Source organism: Mesoplodon mirus, assembly GCF_964341445.2.
Source record: "Mesoplodon mirus genome assembly, chromosome: 2".
NCBI classification, from domain to species: domain Eukaryota; kingdom Metazoa; phylum Chordata; class Mammalia; order Artiodactyla; family Ziphiidae; genus Mesoplodon; species Mesoplodon mirus.
The window spans coordinates 166,952,553-166,968,175 of NC_138977.1; the positions used below are offsets into that span (position 1 = coordinate 166,952,553).

Here is a 15,623-nt window from a genome sequence, read left to right on the forward strand (position 1 = left end):
AGGGACAGGGAGGGCAGAGAAGATCGGCTTCTGGTCACGTTGCTCGGGAGACATCTCGGAGGACATGCTGTGGAGGAGTCCGCCAGGTGTTTGGAGCGCAGATGCCTGGGTTACAGACCTACTTTAGCAAGTCAGTGGCTTAGAAATGATGATTGATCCCTGGGGCTGCGGTTGGAGGGAGAAGCAGTCTAGGACTGGGCCTGGGGGACCTCACCATTTGGAGAACAGGTGGTGGAGAGAGAGACAGCAAACGAGACCAAGATGAAGTGCCAGGGAGGTGGGAAGGAGACCATGAGGGTGTGAGGTCACTGATGGGGTATGAAGGAGTGTTTGCAGTAGGAGTGGCAGCTGTTCCAGTCACTGCTGTGAGGACACGGTCAAGAAGGACTCAAAGAGGTCCACTGTATTGGAGACACAGAAGTCACTGCTGACCTGAAAGTGGCAGGCAACGAAGTCACAGTGGTGTAGGCTGGGCAGGAGGTGGGAAAGCAGGAGATGGGCAGCAGGCACAGATCTTTATTTTGAGACGTCTGTGCAGAGAGTAGAGTTAGATGGACGAAGGGGTGTTAGTAGGGGTTTTCTGTTTTGGTTTTTAAGGAGGGGAGAGAACAGAACATGTTTAAGTGTTGAGAAGAAAGTTTAGGAGAGGAGAAAAGAATGAAGACGCAGGAGAAAGAAGGGAGGCTTTGTTCCATCCTCAGGATGGTGGGTGGGGATGGGCTGAGAGCACAGAGCGGGTGCTGGGGAGCGGGGGAGCCTAGATGGGAGAGACCCTTCTGCCTCTGGCTTCCCATACGTTTGAGCACAGGTGCCTTCAGAGGTTTGGGGGTGGCCAGTTTATGATGGCTTCTATTTTCTCTGTGAAGAGAAAGGTAAACCCATCAGCTAAGAGAAGAGGAAAATAAGGAGGATGGATGTATCAGAGTGGAAAGACCATCGCAGAATAAAGGAAGGGAGGGAGGGAGGAAAGAAGGAACTTGCAGGGCTGTGGAGGGTCCATGTGAGGTGGGGAATCAAAATTCTGTAGGGATCCTAATGTGCTCTGCTGTATGACTTTTCTCTAGCAGTGCTCAGTGGCCCCGCTGGAGACACAGAGGGAGCAAACTCTTAAATCAGTCTAGATGGAATAGCCAAACCCTATACCATCACTGGTGCACACCAGGAAGGACCCTAGGAAGTGTGCAGGCTGATGCTCTCAGTCACAACAGTGTTCCCAAAGGGCATGACTCCCCCCAGTGCAAATGCTCAAGGCATAATTAGAAACATCTGCATGGCTCCTCGGAAATAAATAGCAAGGTTTGTTTGCTGGTGGGGCCCTAAGTCCCTTTGGACCTTCTCAGACCAACAGGGCTACTGCGTTAGGGAAAGTGTGAAGAAGGGGAAGATGTGTGAAGAAGGGGAAGGTGTGTGAAGGCTCTGCCAGGCACCAGGCTTCTAACTGTGGGCATCAGAGGGTGTGTGTGTGTGTGTGTGTGTGTGTGTGTGTAAGTTACACAAATAATCAAAACCTCTGAGAGAACACTTCACTTCAAAACAACCCCACTACTCTAAAGAGCATGCTGTTAACATTTCCAGCCTTTGTTTTCTAAATATGCATGTATTGGGCTTCCCTGGTGGCGCAGTGGTTGAGAGTCCGCCTGCCGATGCAGGGGACGCGGGTTCGTGCCCCGGTCCGGGAAGATCCCACATGCCGCGGAGCGGCTGGGCCCGTGAGCCATGGCCGCTGAGCCTGCGCGTCCGGAGCCTGTGCTCCGCAACGAGAGAGGCCACAGCAGTGAGAGGCCTGCATACCGCCAAAAAAAAAAAAAAAAATTCATGTATTAAGAGGGAGGAGATATGGGGATGTATGTATTCGTATAGCTGATTCACTTTGTTATACAGCAGAAACTAACATACTGTTGTAAAGCAATTATACTCCAGTAAAGATGTTAAAAAAAAAAAATGTGTGTATTCAGGTCAGGAATAGGCATGCAATTGCCCAGGGCCTGTTTTTGTAAGATCGGTGGGATAAGAATGGCTGGTGTGCTTAAAGTGCTGTAAAGGAGGAGGAGAACAACTAGAAGAAGAAAAATACAAGAACAAGAATGATAATATCCAGCGAAGACTGTATGTGATCAGCAGAACCTAAAATATTGATTATCTGGACCTTTATAGAAAAAGTTTGCTGACTCCTGATCCACACGGTTATAATAACACGTGCATAGGGCTTCCCTGGTGGCGCAGTGGTTGAGAGTCCGCCTGCCGATGCAGGGGACACGGGTTCGTGCCCCAGTCCAGGAAGATCCCACATGCCGCGGAGCGGCTGGGCCCATGAGCCATGGCCACTGGGCCTGCGCGTCCGGAGCCTGTGCTCCGCAACAGGAGAGGCCACAACAGTGAGAGGCCCGTGTACCGCAAAAAAAAAAAATAATAACACGTGCATAATTCTGTGGGCCCTTGTCGAACATCTTAGAAACTTTCGTCAGCCACCCAGGACAGCCAACCTCTCTATCCATTCAGCGGCCACATAATCTACTCCAGCCTCCGAAGTGGCTGACATGTGTGCCACTTCGAATGCTTCACTATTACAACTAACACCACAAAAACACGTCTCTGCTCAAAATGTTTTTCCCATATGTTGGTCTACTGACTCAAAATAAATTCCCTAAAATGGGAATGACCTGCTATAGCCTGACAAACTGCTCTCTGAAATATCTATAACCACTGAAACTGCCACCAGCCGTATGTAATATGCCCATGGCAACACGTGATCTTAGTTTTTCTTCAGAGGTCTCGATAATCTGGGCATTGTTTTCAAGAACTAAAATTGGAAGTTTTATAATGGTCTTTGGTACAAGAGATTGTTTTCTGGTTGCCTTAATTAGGTCTCCTTATCTCTGGGGAAACCACCCATAACCCCCCGCAGATGTACGTTCACCACTGCATCCCATTCAGCCCCTAAAATGCTCCCTGGACCCTCAGAAGACACAGGATAGGAGCCAGGATTCTCTGCTTCCCTCCTTCCAGGTCTTTCACTAGGATCCTCTTGGGAGGCAAGGATTCTTGCTTGGTTGTTAAAGAGACCATGCTCTTGATCGGATAACATCACCGTTTTTAAAGAGCAGGTGGTGTTTTGGTTGAAGCTGAACTAAATATACTCTTTCTCATTTCTACAAGCAAGTAAACAATTATAAAGAAGAAACGGCATTCCTCTAGTTCGTCTGATTAGTCTATCCAGTTGTTTACCAGATGTCTCAAGAGAGAGAAGGAGAATTCTGCTAAGTGTAGCAAAGCATGCCATGAGTGCTAGGCTTCAACAGTACAGAAATCTCAGTCTGCAGACCTCCCAAGATGCATCTGACAGCAACTTATAGTTACCAGCCTTTTCACTACTGCTGAGATAAATCCTACGGCTCCTAAGCCATAGATTTCCATGTGACTTTAACCCTTTAGAGAGATTCCTTAATCTGCAGAAGTGAGTATTACAGCCAAACCGAAGTTGCTCTTAGCCTCCACCAATTTACTCATGACTCTCCTATTTTTTATTTCTTTTCTTTGAAGCTAGATATCACATTTTTTGGTTTCATCCTTAAAAGTGGAATAGAATTTTATGAAACTTGTACTTTTTCAGAGCAAGTTATGCCCTCCTTTCAAATAATTAAATAGATGTAATACATAAATGTATGTAATAAATAGATGTGATATATAAATTCACCATCAAAACACTGACAAAACAGCCAAGTGTCAGGATTATTAAATTCTGAACATTAAATTAATTTTCTGTCTGTAGCTGTGTACATTTAAACAAAAAGGCTGGGCACATATAACTCTTCCTTGCTGGCTTAATTTCTTAAGTTTAGGTATGTAAGCAAATAGGCTTTTCCACGTGTGGAGCTCTGTCCAATTTTGTCCAATTCTGGCAGACTCCCATGTCATTAGCTTTAAGGTTATTTTTAAAACTCACTTAAAAACACACACACACACACAAATGAACCTATCTACGAAACAGAAAGACTCAGACATAGCGAGAACAGGTTTGTGGTTGCCAAGGGGGAGTTGGGGAGGGAGAGGGAGGGACGGGGAGGTTTGGGGTTAGTAGATGCAAATTACTACATTTAGAATGGATAAACAACAAGGTCCTACTGTATACATAGGGAACTATATTCAATATCCTGTGATAAAGCATAATGGAAAAGAACATAAAAAAAGAATGTATATATGTGTATAACTGAGTCACTTTGCTGTACAGCAGAAATGAACACAAATTGTAAATTAACTATACTTCAATAAGAAAAAAGAAACTCATGTGCCTGTATTAATGTTAATAAAGTGTACTATAGTGGAGCCTGAAGGTTTAAGGAAAAGGCCTTAGAATCACAGCTCATAAGCAGCATGATTATTAGAGTGACCCAAAGTTTTAAAAAGCAAGTTAAAGCATGTCACTAGTGACATAAGTAAGGAAATGGCTGTGGTTTTGATTCTCTATTGCCCAAAGGACTTCTTCCAAATCTTTACACTCCCCTCGAGCCCCATCACACCCCTCGCCGCTGGTTCTCCATGAAGCTTATCAGAAAAGAGAATATCGAGTTGGAACTCACACAGATTCCCCTCTAGGGAGCATTTGAAGCTTTTACCCCTGGTTACTGGTTTACATTACTGGCTCCATCTCCAGTTCCACCCAGCTCATGACCCCTCTGCTTTGTTATACCCTATAAAGGGATTTTTTTTCCCCCAAAATATGAACTTGGATGTGAATGCAATTGAAATGGGGATAACTGCTCCAGTCCACTGCAGACTCACCGCTTGCTGGTACTTCACACCTGATCGCATCACTAATGTAGGCTACTTGTCTAACTCCAAGGGTGCCAGGTAGGCAACCTCTGTTCTAAATCAAGTTTCAGAGTGAACAGTGTCTCTCTGCCAGGTCAATATTCAGCAAGTATGGTGAATGAATGGATGAATGGATGGATGGATGGATGGATGGACAGATAGATATGTAGATACATAGATATGGGGAAAAACAATGAGAAAGCAAACTGGAAATAATTTCCCTGATAGCTGCTTTAAAGAGCTATCAGCTTTTAAGCTTGTCAATCAAAGTGCAACCAATCTAGAGTTTCCTTTACTTTTCATGCTTAATGGAATTTCCCAGACCGATGAAAGTACAGTCACACCAGCCCGCCTACGTCACTGGAACCCAGACTACTTGCCAGAGGTCACCGGGTCCCTGTCACACCAGAGTTACCTCCCTGCATTCCCCCCACATGGCATGGAAGAGCCAACACTCACACCATGAGGAAGATGCCTCCAGTGTTTGAGACGCAGCCTCGTCTGGTTGGGGTGGCTTTCTGGTCGTAGCCGTACATGCCACACAACAAGCCCAGGAAATAAAAAATCACTATGAGGGTCAGTAAACAGCAGACAACCAAGCAACCCAGCCACCTGGTGGAGCAAACACAGTGTTAGCAAACGTATGAGGTGACATCATCACAACACAAAAGCTGCTAGACCTGGGCTGGAGTGGTTGAAAAACCCTTGGCAATCAAATATCAGATTCCTCTGTTAAGTCCTCAGAGGGTGAGAGTGCTGTGAAAAGACCCCTTTTCACCCCTAGTCCTCCAATCCAACCAAGACAGTGTTTATCTTGGTTTCAAAGAGCTCTCAGTGGTCATGGGATTGTCCTTTCTTTCCTTTGCTTTACCTCCACAGGGCCCAGAAGCAGGGTTGACTCAACCTCTCCAAGGCTACCGATAACCATGCCCCTTAAGGTTTGTAAGTTCTTTCAAGGTTCCTGAGGCTGTTAGTGCTTATTATAATGATGATGAGATGTAGACAGATCATGATTAGACAACAGATAAGGAAATTGGGGTCTCCTTCCTCTGGTCTTTTATCTAAAATGTTTTGTGGTTGCAGGAATATTTGGGGGGGTGGGGAGCGAATTGTGTTCTTTACTGAGCCAGACACTCTCTATGTGATGAGTGCATTGAATATTTTAGAATTCTAGGAGCATCCTAAATCAAACGCCTGCAGAATGCAAGTCTCGATTTTGTAATGGTCCTGTGAGACATTTCAGGAGAATGGATCCTCAATTAGGTCTTACTGGCATTCCCGGAATGTACATCAAAATTTTCCAGCAACCCAGGAGCATGCAAGGGTAGAAATGCTTCCCAACCTTTAAAACACTATAAAACAAAGAACTTATTTATGCGACAAAAGCTGTCACTACAGTTTTTCATTCAACTAAGAACAAACTCATGTAAAATAGTTAGCTAGTGGGACGCAGCAGCATAGCACAGGGAGATCAGCTCAGGGCTTTGTAACGACCTAGAGGGGAGGGATAGGGAGGGCGGGAGCGAGGCTCAAGAAGGAAGGGATATGGGGATATACGTATGCATAAGGTTGATTCATTTTGTTGTACAACAGAAATTAACACAGTATTGTGAAGCAATTATACTCCAATAAAGATCTATATATATATATTAAAAAAAGCTTTGATAATTATAATAACCACCTGCACCCATTCTGTGACTTTTTGTTCCAGATACTGAGGACACAAAATTAAATAAGCCATGGAATCTGGCCTCAGAAATCCTTTACAGTTAATGCAAGCCTCATCTAGTTCATTAACTTTCTTTTTAAAATAAACTTATAGTCTCAGGGCAGGGGAAGGTGGAAGGAAAGGGGAGCTGGTATGTAGACAGATCATTGTACCATTCTTTTCATCTGTGAAAGTCTGACCTCTGAGATTGGAAGTTCATTGGGAAAGGGTCTGTCTTATCTTTGTTCCGACACCTGCTGGGGTGGCCAAGCCACACAGTAGGAAATGGCATATTGATAATTAAGGGCATAGTCAGGTGGGAGTTGAAAAATCACTTCACTTCCCTGAGCCTCTAAGAAACAGGATTATAAACAGAACACAACCCAGGAGATTTTTCTGAGTATTAAATGAGATGCCATGTGGACAGCACGTGGCAGGCACATTGTGACTCTTCCCTAAAGGCTAGCAATTATTGTTATTATTTTATTATTTATCTTGTGTTCTTGCATAATAAATAACCTGAACAGGAATGGGAGTGTCTAGAATCTCCGTGGGTTTGAGCAGTAGGAATAGTTCCAGTGGGCGGTCATGGGGCTGAGCCTTTCAGAGAGAGTACGTCTTACATCTCACATGAGCCTGGAAATGCCTCGAGTCTCTAAGTCCTGCCTTCCCCAGCGCTCTTGTCTGAGATCTATGTCCACCATCATCTCCCAAGGCCAAACCCTACCAATAGCATTTTTCTAAAGGGCAAAGAGCTGGGAACGACAGCAGCTTCACACAATTCACTGGTTTCAAGGATGCTCTTTCTGTGAGAACCAACCTCTACATATTTCTTTTATAAACCAACAAAAAGAAAAATATTATCCCAATGCTCTTTTTAATTCCTTTTAAGTTTTAAAATCCTGTTACATGCCTTAGATAATTATAACCAAGATTTCAGAAGCCACGGATGACATCAAAATTGCAAATAATTGGCTATTTGGCTCAAGAACTTTCAGTCCTCAATTTAAAAAAAAAATATGGAATGCTTCATGAATTTGCATGCCATCCTTTCGCAGCAGCCATGCTAGTCTTCTTGGTATATTTACAATTTTAGTATACATGCTGCCGAAGTGAACACTTCAATTTTTTTAATGAACATAAACTAGAGTGAATACATATCACATTATGGCCTCTTTGTACAATTTGCTCTCATAAGATTATCCTGGTTATATTGTCAAATTTTTATTCCGTTCCATAGCAAATTTCACCCTTTAGTGTACCAACTCAAAGGAGGCACTCACCTGTATGAATCATATTCTTCCAAAGTGGGTAAATGGCGGTGGATGTAATTTTCAGTGTCATTAAGGTAACGAATGAAATTTGACAGCTTATCCTGAATAGGAATATTTTTGCTTATATTTTTGATATCAGAACCAATGGAATCCAATGTCATTTTGACATCTGAAAACAAAGATGCCTCAGTTATGCATTTTCAAACCTAGAGGAGATGAGAAACTTTGTCTCGGAACTCAAGTGAAAAGCTTGAACTCCTTTTAGTTTTTCCCATGTTATTTATGTATGTGTTTAAAATATGAAAAGGTTCTACAACAAGCATGAATGTAGCTAAGCCCATCAAAAAGCAATTACTTAACAAAAGAGCAAGCTATGAGAGCTAACTTAAATGAAATGGTGCTGAAATCAAGCCAGAGTTTTCTTCTACTTATTTCACTAAAAAAAGAAAAAAATGGATTGGGTGATTAAAATGTACTGTGTGCCAGTACCATGGACCAGGCACTTTTATAAATGTTAACCCATTTCTTATTCCCATTTCACTAACAGTGATGCTGAGGCTCATAGGGGTTAAATCACTTGCCCATATGTCTCTTTTTCAGAAAGTACTAGAAATGGGATGAAAACTCGGGTTTATCTGACTGTAAAGCTTCAGTTAAGTGATTTTGCAAAAATAATTCAATAATATAACAATTCCTCCATCTACGAAATGGTACTCAGGAACACAGTAATTCTCCACGACCAATTTTTTGAACAAGTGACCCCAGGTGACACTTTTGTTAAAATTTTATTTAACTCATACAAATTGAGACTTGTTAAAGCACACCTGTGTCTCTTACATGCAAAAAGCAATAGTATTCCAGTAGTCAAATAGTTTCTGTTAATATCTACCCTAATCTGCCAGAAAGGAGGTAAGTTCCAGTTTTCTGGACAGTGTCTGACCATCATGGCAGGTTCTGGGATCAAAGCCACCAGGGGTGGGAGCTGTCACGTGGTCCAACACTCACACCTGATCTGAAGGTGGCCTTATCCACTGTGATTCTTGACAGGGACATACCAAAAACATGCTAATCAGTTCAAGGTCCACTGATCCTGAAAGGCAGATAAATGTCTCTGCAGCAGCAGAAACAAGATTGGCAGGGCTCACAATTCGATCCCAGGGCTCCCAGCGAACTTAGGGGAGGTGGTAGCCTCGTCCAAAAGGAAATTACATAACAATGGTGGGAATTTTTTTTCAAAGCCTGTGGTTCACATGGAGAGCTCATAGGAGGAGAGCTCACAGTGGCTCGATGTCTCCTCCAAATGGCTCATGTGCCACAAGACCCCAGGACCCTCCACAAGGTAACTCTGCAGGTCTCTTTTTTAACCTTGGGAATTCTGGGGGTTTGAGAGATGTGGTATGTAGACGTCCTCTCTCCTACACAGTTTCCTCAACTCAGAATCGAGCCCCTTCTGGTTCTCTGGCTGTGTTGCCCTCCTACACTCCGCAGCCTTGGTGGGTCTGTAAGGGGCTGGTGCCTTCTTCAGGCCTCCGTTTGGATGTCGCTTCCACCAGGAAGCCTTCTGCTACCCTCTCCCCACCTTGGATCCCTTGCACACACCTCACCAGGTTCCCAGAGGGTGATAAAGGGCATCTGTATCCATGCCCAGCTGAAGGGTAGGCAGGGGTCATGCCTTCTTTATCTACCATCCCCAGAGCCCAGCAGTGCCTGGCACACAGCAGGCGCTCAAAATATGTGTGCAGGGTAGGACCTAATGCCCAAAACATTGGAGCTAAGGGTTATTGGTTTTGGAAAGACATAAAAACCAGCGCTTGGTCTTCAGTCTGATGGAGTGGCACTTTCTCAGATTCGGGAAAACTCTGGCTTGTGTTTATGTGATGACAGTGTGTACACCCGGCCTCGCTCACGCGAACTGCAAGCCTCACTTGGCCAGACTTACAAGGGAGGGCTGCACGTATTGGCAGAAGAGGTCCAGAAAGGGGAAACAAAAAAGTAAACACAGAGATTAGTAAGCAGGTGGCTATCAGATGTACAGTGTGGGTTAGCCCTCAGATGCTAGCATAAGAAAGCGTGAACTCTGTTTTGAATATCTTAATATTTTAAATCAGAAGGGAACCCACAAAACATCCAAAGCACTATGTAGTAAGATAAAATCCTTTTTACCCAAAGTCTTAATGGGTTGAAAGAACAATATTAGGGGAAAAAAAAAATCAAATACCTCTAACACAACATTTTAAAACCACTTAGTCAACTGATAAAAAGAAGCTCTGAGATGATTTTAAAAAAAGAGACAGAGAGAAGATAATCTTACATAGCTTCAGAGATGTCTTCCCTTAGCAAACAACCCAGGTTTCTTCCTGTTCCTGCATAAAGAACTGTTTATACTGCATTCTTTCTCTGTACATTCACCCCAGATACCATAACCTGAATTCAACATGATTCGGTCATTTGAGACCAGTGGAACTCTCTCAACTGACAGACCTCAGTTCTGTCTCTCCAAAATTGCAAGCAAGCTTAAGACCCTAAAGTAGCATTACATCAGCCTCCGAGGCATATGAACATTTTCCTAAAGAGACAAAGTAAGTCCCTAGACAAAGTATTCTTTTTAAAAAATCAATTTTAAGTTCGTTTAGAAAATAAAATTAATTCACAGAGAAAACAATCAAAATATGACCTTCCAAATCATAAACTATGGCTGTTGTCAGCTCTGATAGCTCCTGATGGAGGCTGTCACCACAGTGTGGCTCTCGGCCCCGAAGTTTCCAGCCACAGGAGGATGGTAGTCAGCATCTAATAGATTATTTTTTTAAATCGACATCAGTTGGTGAAGGTAGCACAACTGAAATATTCATCTAGTTTTTAAGGTTTTAGTGAGAGAATATTTTTTAAGAGGGAAAAAGAACAATTCTTAACAATACATTTCTTTGTACTAACCAGCCAATTCTTAACAAGAAGAGATACACAATTACTTCCATTTGGGAATCTCACCTGATACGATGTTCACGGTTTCATTTTGCACTATCCCAGGTATAGCATTAAAAGATTTATAGCCCTAAAAAATAATTCAAAATCAATGGATATACAGTGTAAGTAGAAGAGCAGTTCACTAGTATTCATGGTAAGCTTAGAATGGAGCAGAGAAGCAATATTAAATGTAACCTTCATCTTAAGGCCGAAAGGATCATGATACAGTCATTAACAGTCTAGAAAAAAACTCCCTTTTAGTGAGAAGGAGTTGCTTTAAATTGTATCTGTTGAAGATCACATTAAGAGTTTTTAATTTTTAACTTTTAACTCATGTTAAAAGCTTCCATGTATTTATACAAGTGTTTCTCAACTGGGGGCAATTTTGTCCCCCAGGAGATGTCGGGAGACGTTTTGGTTATCACAGTTGTGTGGGTGCTCTTGGCACTGTGTGGGCACAAGCCGGGGTGCTACTAAATATCCAGCAGTGCACAGGCCCCAGCACAAGGAATTATCCAGCCCAAATTGTGCTGAGGTTAAGAAACCCTGATCTGCACAATGTACCGTGTGTGGCTATAAAGTGAATTTCTTAAAATAGAATCTTACTTTCCAGCCCAATTATGCAATAAAATTGGAGATCTAGTCTCATAGAAAATAGTAATATCCTAAAACACAACTTAGAAAGAATACAAATTGTAGTGAGGCTAAAACGAAAACCCAAACAGCCATGCCAAGCTATATCACTTTGGAGCTAAATCCATGACAGGAAAATGTCATTATTTCCAAGCAACTCAACTAATCAGCACAGCCTTTCCTCTGGAAGGGGCTTAATTTGTGTTTCTCACTGTCTGCTGGCATATTTAGACATCTGCTAAGGAACACTGAAGTGATTACAACCTCTTATGAACCAAATGTCTATCTCCCCAAAATGCATATGTTGAAATCCTAATCCCCAGTGTGATGTTATTAGGAGGTGGGGCCTTTGGAAGGTTGTTAAGTCATGAGCATGGAGCCCCCATGAACGGGATTAGTGCCCTCTTAAAAGGGACCCCAGAGAGCTCTCTTCACCCTGTGAGGATACAAAGAGAAAATGGCTGTCTGCAACCTGGAAAGTGTCCTCATCAAAACCCAACCCTGCTGGCAAACTGATCTTGGACTTTGAGCCACCAGAAGTGTGAGAGATACATTTCTGTTGTTTATATACCACCTACTCTATGATATTCTTTTATAGCAGTCCAATCTAAGTTACAAAGTTTATAAGATTTATGGTGCCAACAAGTTTCCACTTTAGCCTAGCAACATCAATGCCATAAAAAGAACATTCATGATTTCTGTTTCCTCAAAGGCAACTAAACCACCCAGCACACTGGTGCTTGTGTTGGTTTGGTACAACTGACCCCTCTACGTTTATCTGTGTTTGGACTTGGGGAGGTCACCCATCTTAAGAGGTTTAATGGCTGGAAGAGGACTTACAGATCTCCTGGTTCAATTCCCTCATTTGACAAATGAGGTGACATCAGACTGCAAAGACCAGGAGTTTTCAATGACTTGTTTAAGGGGACACTTCCTTTGTTAGTATATGTAGGTGAGTGTTTAATAGATATCTGATGACTTTTTTATACCCATGCTAAAAGACAGATTCAAGAATAAAGCTATTCTCCTCCTTTTAGGCTACTGGGGAAATCACAGTATTCTAGACCAATGTGACCCCTGCTTGTTTTAGGATTTACAGTCTTGTGGCACAATCAAGACATGAAAGCAATAATCACAGTTGTAAGGAACTTAACAAAGAATATTTGCAATGCTGTAAGAATGTATTAAAAAAGGTTTTGATCTGGTCAAGATGCCCAGGGAAGGCCTCGTTAAGAAAGTGATATATAAAGCTTAAAGTAACTAGTCCCTAGTAGCCCAAGAAGCTGGGCAAAGGAGAGGGAGAAAGAAGAGAGTGCCAGGCACAGCACACAGCCTGTACACATGAGCAGAAGTGGGAAGAAACAAAATCAACATGGCTGACTCACCGGCAGAGTGGGAGAGCATCTTGTGTCAGAATCAGCATGGGGTCCAACACTATACCCATCCAATTCTGAGCCCCAGGAAGATGAGATCATGTTTTTCTTTTTATCTCTTATGGTCCTAGCAAGGTGCTTTGCATACAATAGATGCATAATAAAAAATTCTTGAATGGGAATGAACAAAATTACCTGGAGGATAACATCTATCACCCTTCTTGGCAACTCCTGTCCAGAATTTCACTGCTTTTTTGCTGTTACCTATTTCCTTATGTACTATTCTATTCTTTAAAATAATTTACTGTATTTTTTTTTCCAAAAAACATACCTTTTGGACTAGGCTGGACAAATTTGTTTGAAGAATATCATTAAGGTTACCAATTTGTTCATCCAAAGATGGGAGCTGAAATTTTATAAAACAAGATATAAAGCAAGGTGATTACCCCCACCCAAATTATTTGTCATAAAAAAGGGAATCATCTTAAATCCAAGTCCTGAAGTCTCTATATTATAGGGTGTGATCTAAGTTTCCTTTGAACAATAGTGTATTGCTGGAGGAAGACACATTAGGTCAGAATGAACTCTACAAGCACTAATTTTAGATGTTTGAAGGTCTCTTATTGCAGTCAGCTAAAAATAAGGGCAAGAAATGTAACACAGATTGAATATGTGTGACCTCATGATTTCAGGTACTGAATATTGTTGAATAGAGTTGTAAACAACCTTTTAAAAAACATGTTTAAAAGTAATAGTGGTTATATTGGTAAGTAGTCTGGAATAAATTTTTCATTTATAGTGTTATACATGGATTTAACGTGTTCTATCTCTTACCAATTCTGGGACAAATATCATGGGCCTCCTGACACAACGTATCAAGAACACAACATCACTTTTGTGAAATCCCTGATAAATAGGCATAACTCAAATCGAATCATGAGGGAACATCAGACAAACCTAAATCGAAAGTCATTCTATAAAATAAATGGCCTACAGTCTTAAAAAATGTCAATATCACCAAAGAAAAAAGATTGAGAAACTGTTCCAGATTAAAGGAACTAAAGACACATGACAACTAAAGGCAATGTGTACTCTAGACTGGACCTTAAACTGGAGAAAGGAAAAAAAAATTTTTTTTAAAGAGCATTTTTTAGAAAAATTGGCAAAATTTGAATATAAACTGTGGATTAGACGGTGGTATTTGGTCAATGTCATATGTCCTAATTTTGGTAATCATAATGGTTATGTAAAGTTAGGAAATGCACTGAAATATTTAAGGGTAAAAGGGCATAATGTCTGCAACTTACCTCCAAATGATTGAGAAAAGGACAAAATGCATAGTACTGTATGCATATATACGATAGTACGAATAGACGATAGATACATAGATAAATGTATAAAATAATACCATTAAGCAAATGGAGCAAAGTGTTGACAACTGGTGAATCTGGGTAAAAGATGTAAACAGGGCTTCCTTGTACACCAATCTTGCAGATTTTCTGCATGTTTTAAAAGCCCATCAAACTTAAAAGTTACCTCAGACACAAGAGGGAGGAGATATGGGGATATATGTTTATGTATAGCTGATTCACTTTGTTATACAGCAGAAAGTAACATACCATGCAAAGCAATTATACTCCAATAAAGATGTTAAAAAAAAAAGTTACCCCCAAAAGAACTCGATTTCAAACAATTTAAATGCAAGTATAGGTCCTACACTCTGAAAAGCTGTTCAATGACAACAAAAGTGATTGTAGTAGATTCAACACAGATGTTGAATGTGAAGTGTTTGAATAAAATTGATTCATGAAATGTGAAAGTCAGAAAAATCTAGCTATATTAAAATATTGTTTTATATAAAGTGTGATGTGTACATATCACTATATTGATACATTAAAAATTATAAGTAGACATGATTATTTTATCTACATCCCAGAACTTTATATATTCAAGTTGCTCCAAATTCTTTTTTTTCTAATCTTCTCTTTGGGAATGTGAGAAATTACCTTATATCTAGGCACCTGTGGTTAATATACTAGGCCTATCATTTAAAAATATATTTTAATTTTTAAAGGTCTACAAAAATGCCTTCTGCTTCCTTTTTCCTTTTTAAACCTGAATTCATCACAGATACAGAGTACAAACTAGTGGTTCCCGGTGGCGAGCGGGGAGGGGCAATATCAGGGTCGGGGATTAAGAGGAACAGCTATTATGGATAGAATGAGCTACAAGGATACATTGTACAACACAGGGAATATAGCCAATATCTTATAAAATGCACATTGAAACTGTCAAAATAAAATAAAAATTAGAAAAAGAAGAATCGGAACAAAAAAAAAAGCTAAATTCATTCTGATATATTTCATCAAATCGATGGCAGAGAACTCTCAAGGAGTATTTCCCATTATTCCTTCTCTCCTCCTGCAGCCGCTCCAACATGACGGCTAAATAACTAGGAAGGCTGACAGAGACCCCCCACTGGGCACCTGATGGGTGAGCCCATGCTTAGCCCTCCCCAGCTGTCCCAATGACACTGCCCTGAAGCCAGGTTACCTCCTCACCTGATCAAAATCGATGCTGCCATCCAGAAGGCTTAGAGAGTTCATAATGTTGCTGCAAGTGGTCATTACCGGATGCACAGAGCACATGGGGTCAGTGAGTGCTTGCTCCAGGTTCCTTTTAACGTTACTCAGGCTGTTGCTAAGATTTGCAGATAACTGTCTCATGTCCGTTAAGATACTGTTCACTTCGACCAGGGTTTCTCTGGTCTCTTGGATTTCTGTAGGAACACAGCCTGCTTCAGAACAGAGGCACCCACTGGGCTGGCAAGTGGAAAAATCCCTTCTCATCTACAAAAGTACC

At 41.5% G+C, this 15,623-nt stretch overlaps 1 protein-coding gene across 2 annotated transcripts in view; it reads right to left on the reverse strand.

Moving 5' to 3' along the window:
• PROM1 (prominin 1) overlaps positions 1 to 15,623 on the reverse strand; it is a gene marked incomplete at its 5' end in the record, with an annotated part of 105,632 nt that overhangs the window by 19,746 nt on the left and 70,263 nt on the right. For both annotated transcript variants that reach the window (XM_082641366.1, XM_082641367.1), the window contains 5 exons: positions 5,269 to 5,421; positions 7,801 to 7,960; positions 10,780 to 10,843; positions 13,093 to 13,167; positions 15,323 to 15,540. In XM_082641366.1, coding sequence (XP_082497492.1) covers positions 5,269 to 5,421; positions 7,801 to 7,960; positions 10,780 to 10,843; positions 13,093 to 13,167; positions 15,323 to 15,540 — 670 coding nt within the window. The remainder of the gene's footprint in view (positions 1 to 5,268; positions 5,422 to 7,800; positions 7,961 to 10,779; positions 10,844 to 13,092; positions 13,168 to 15,322; positions 15,541 to 15,623) is intronic.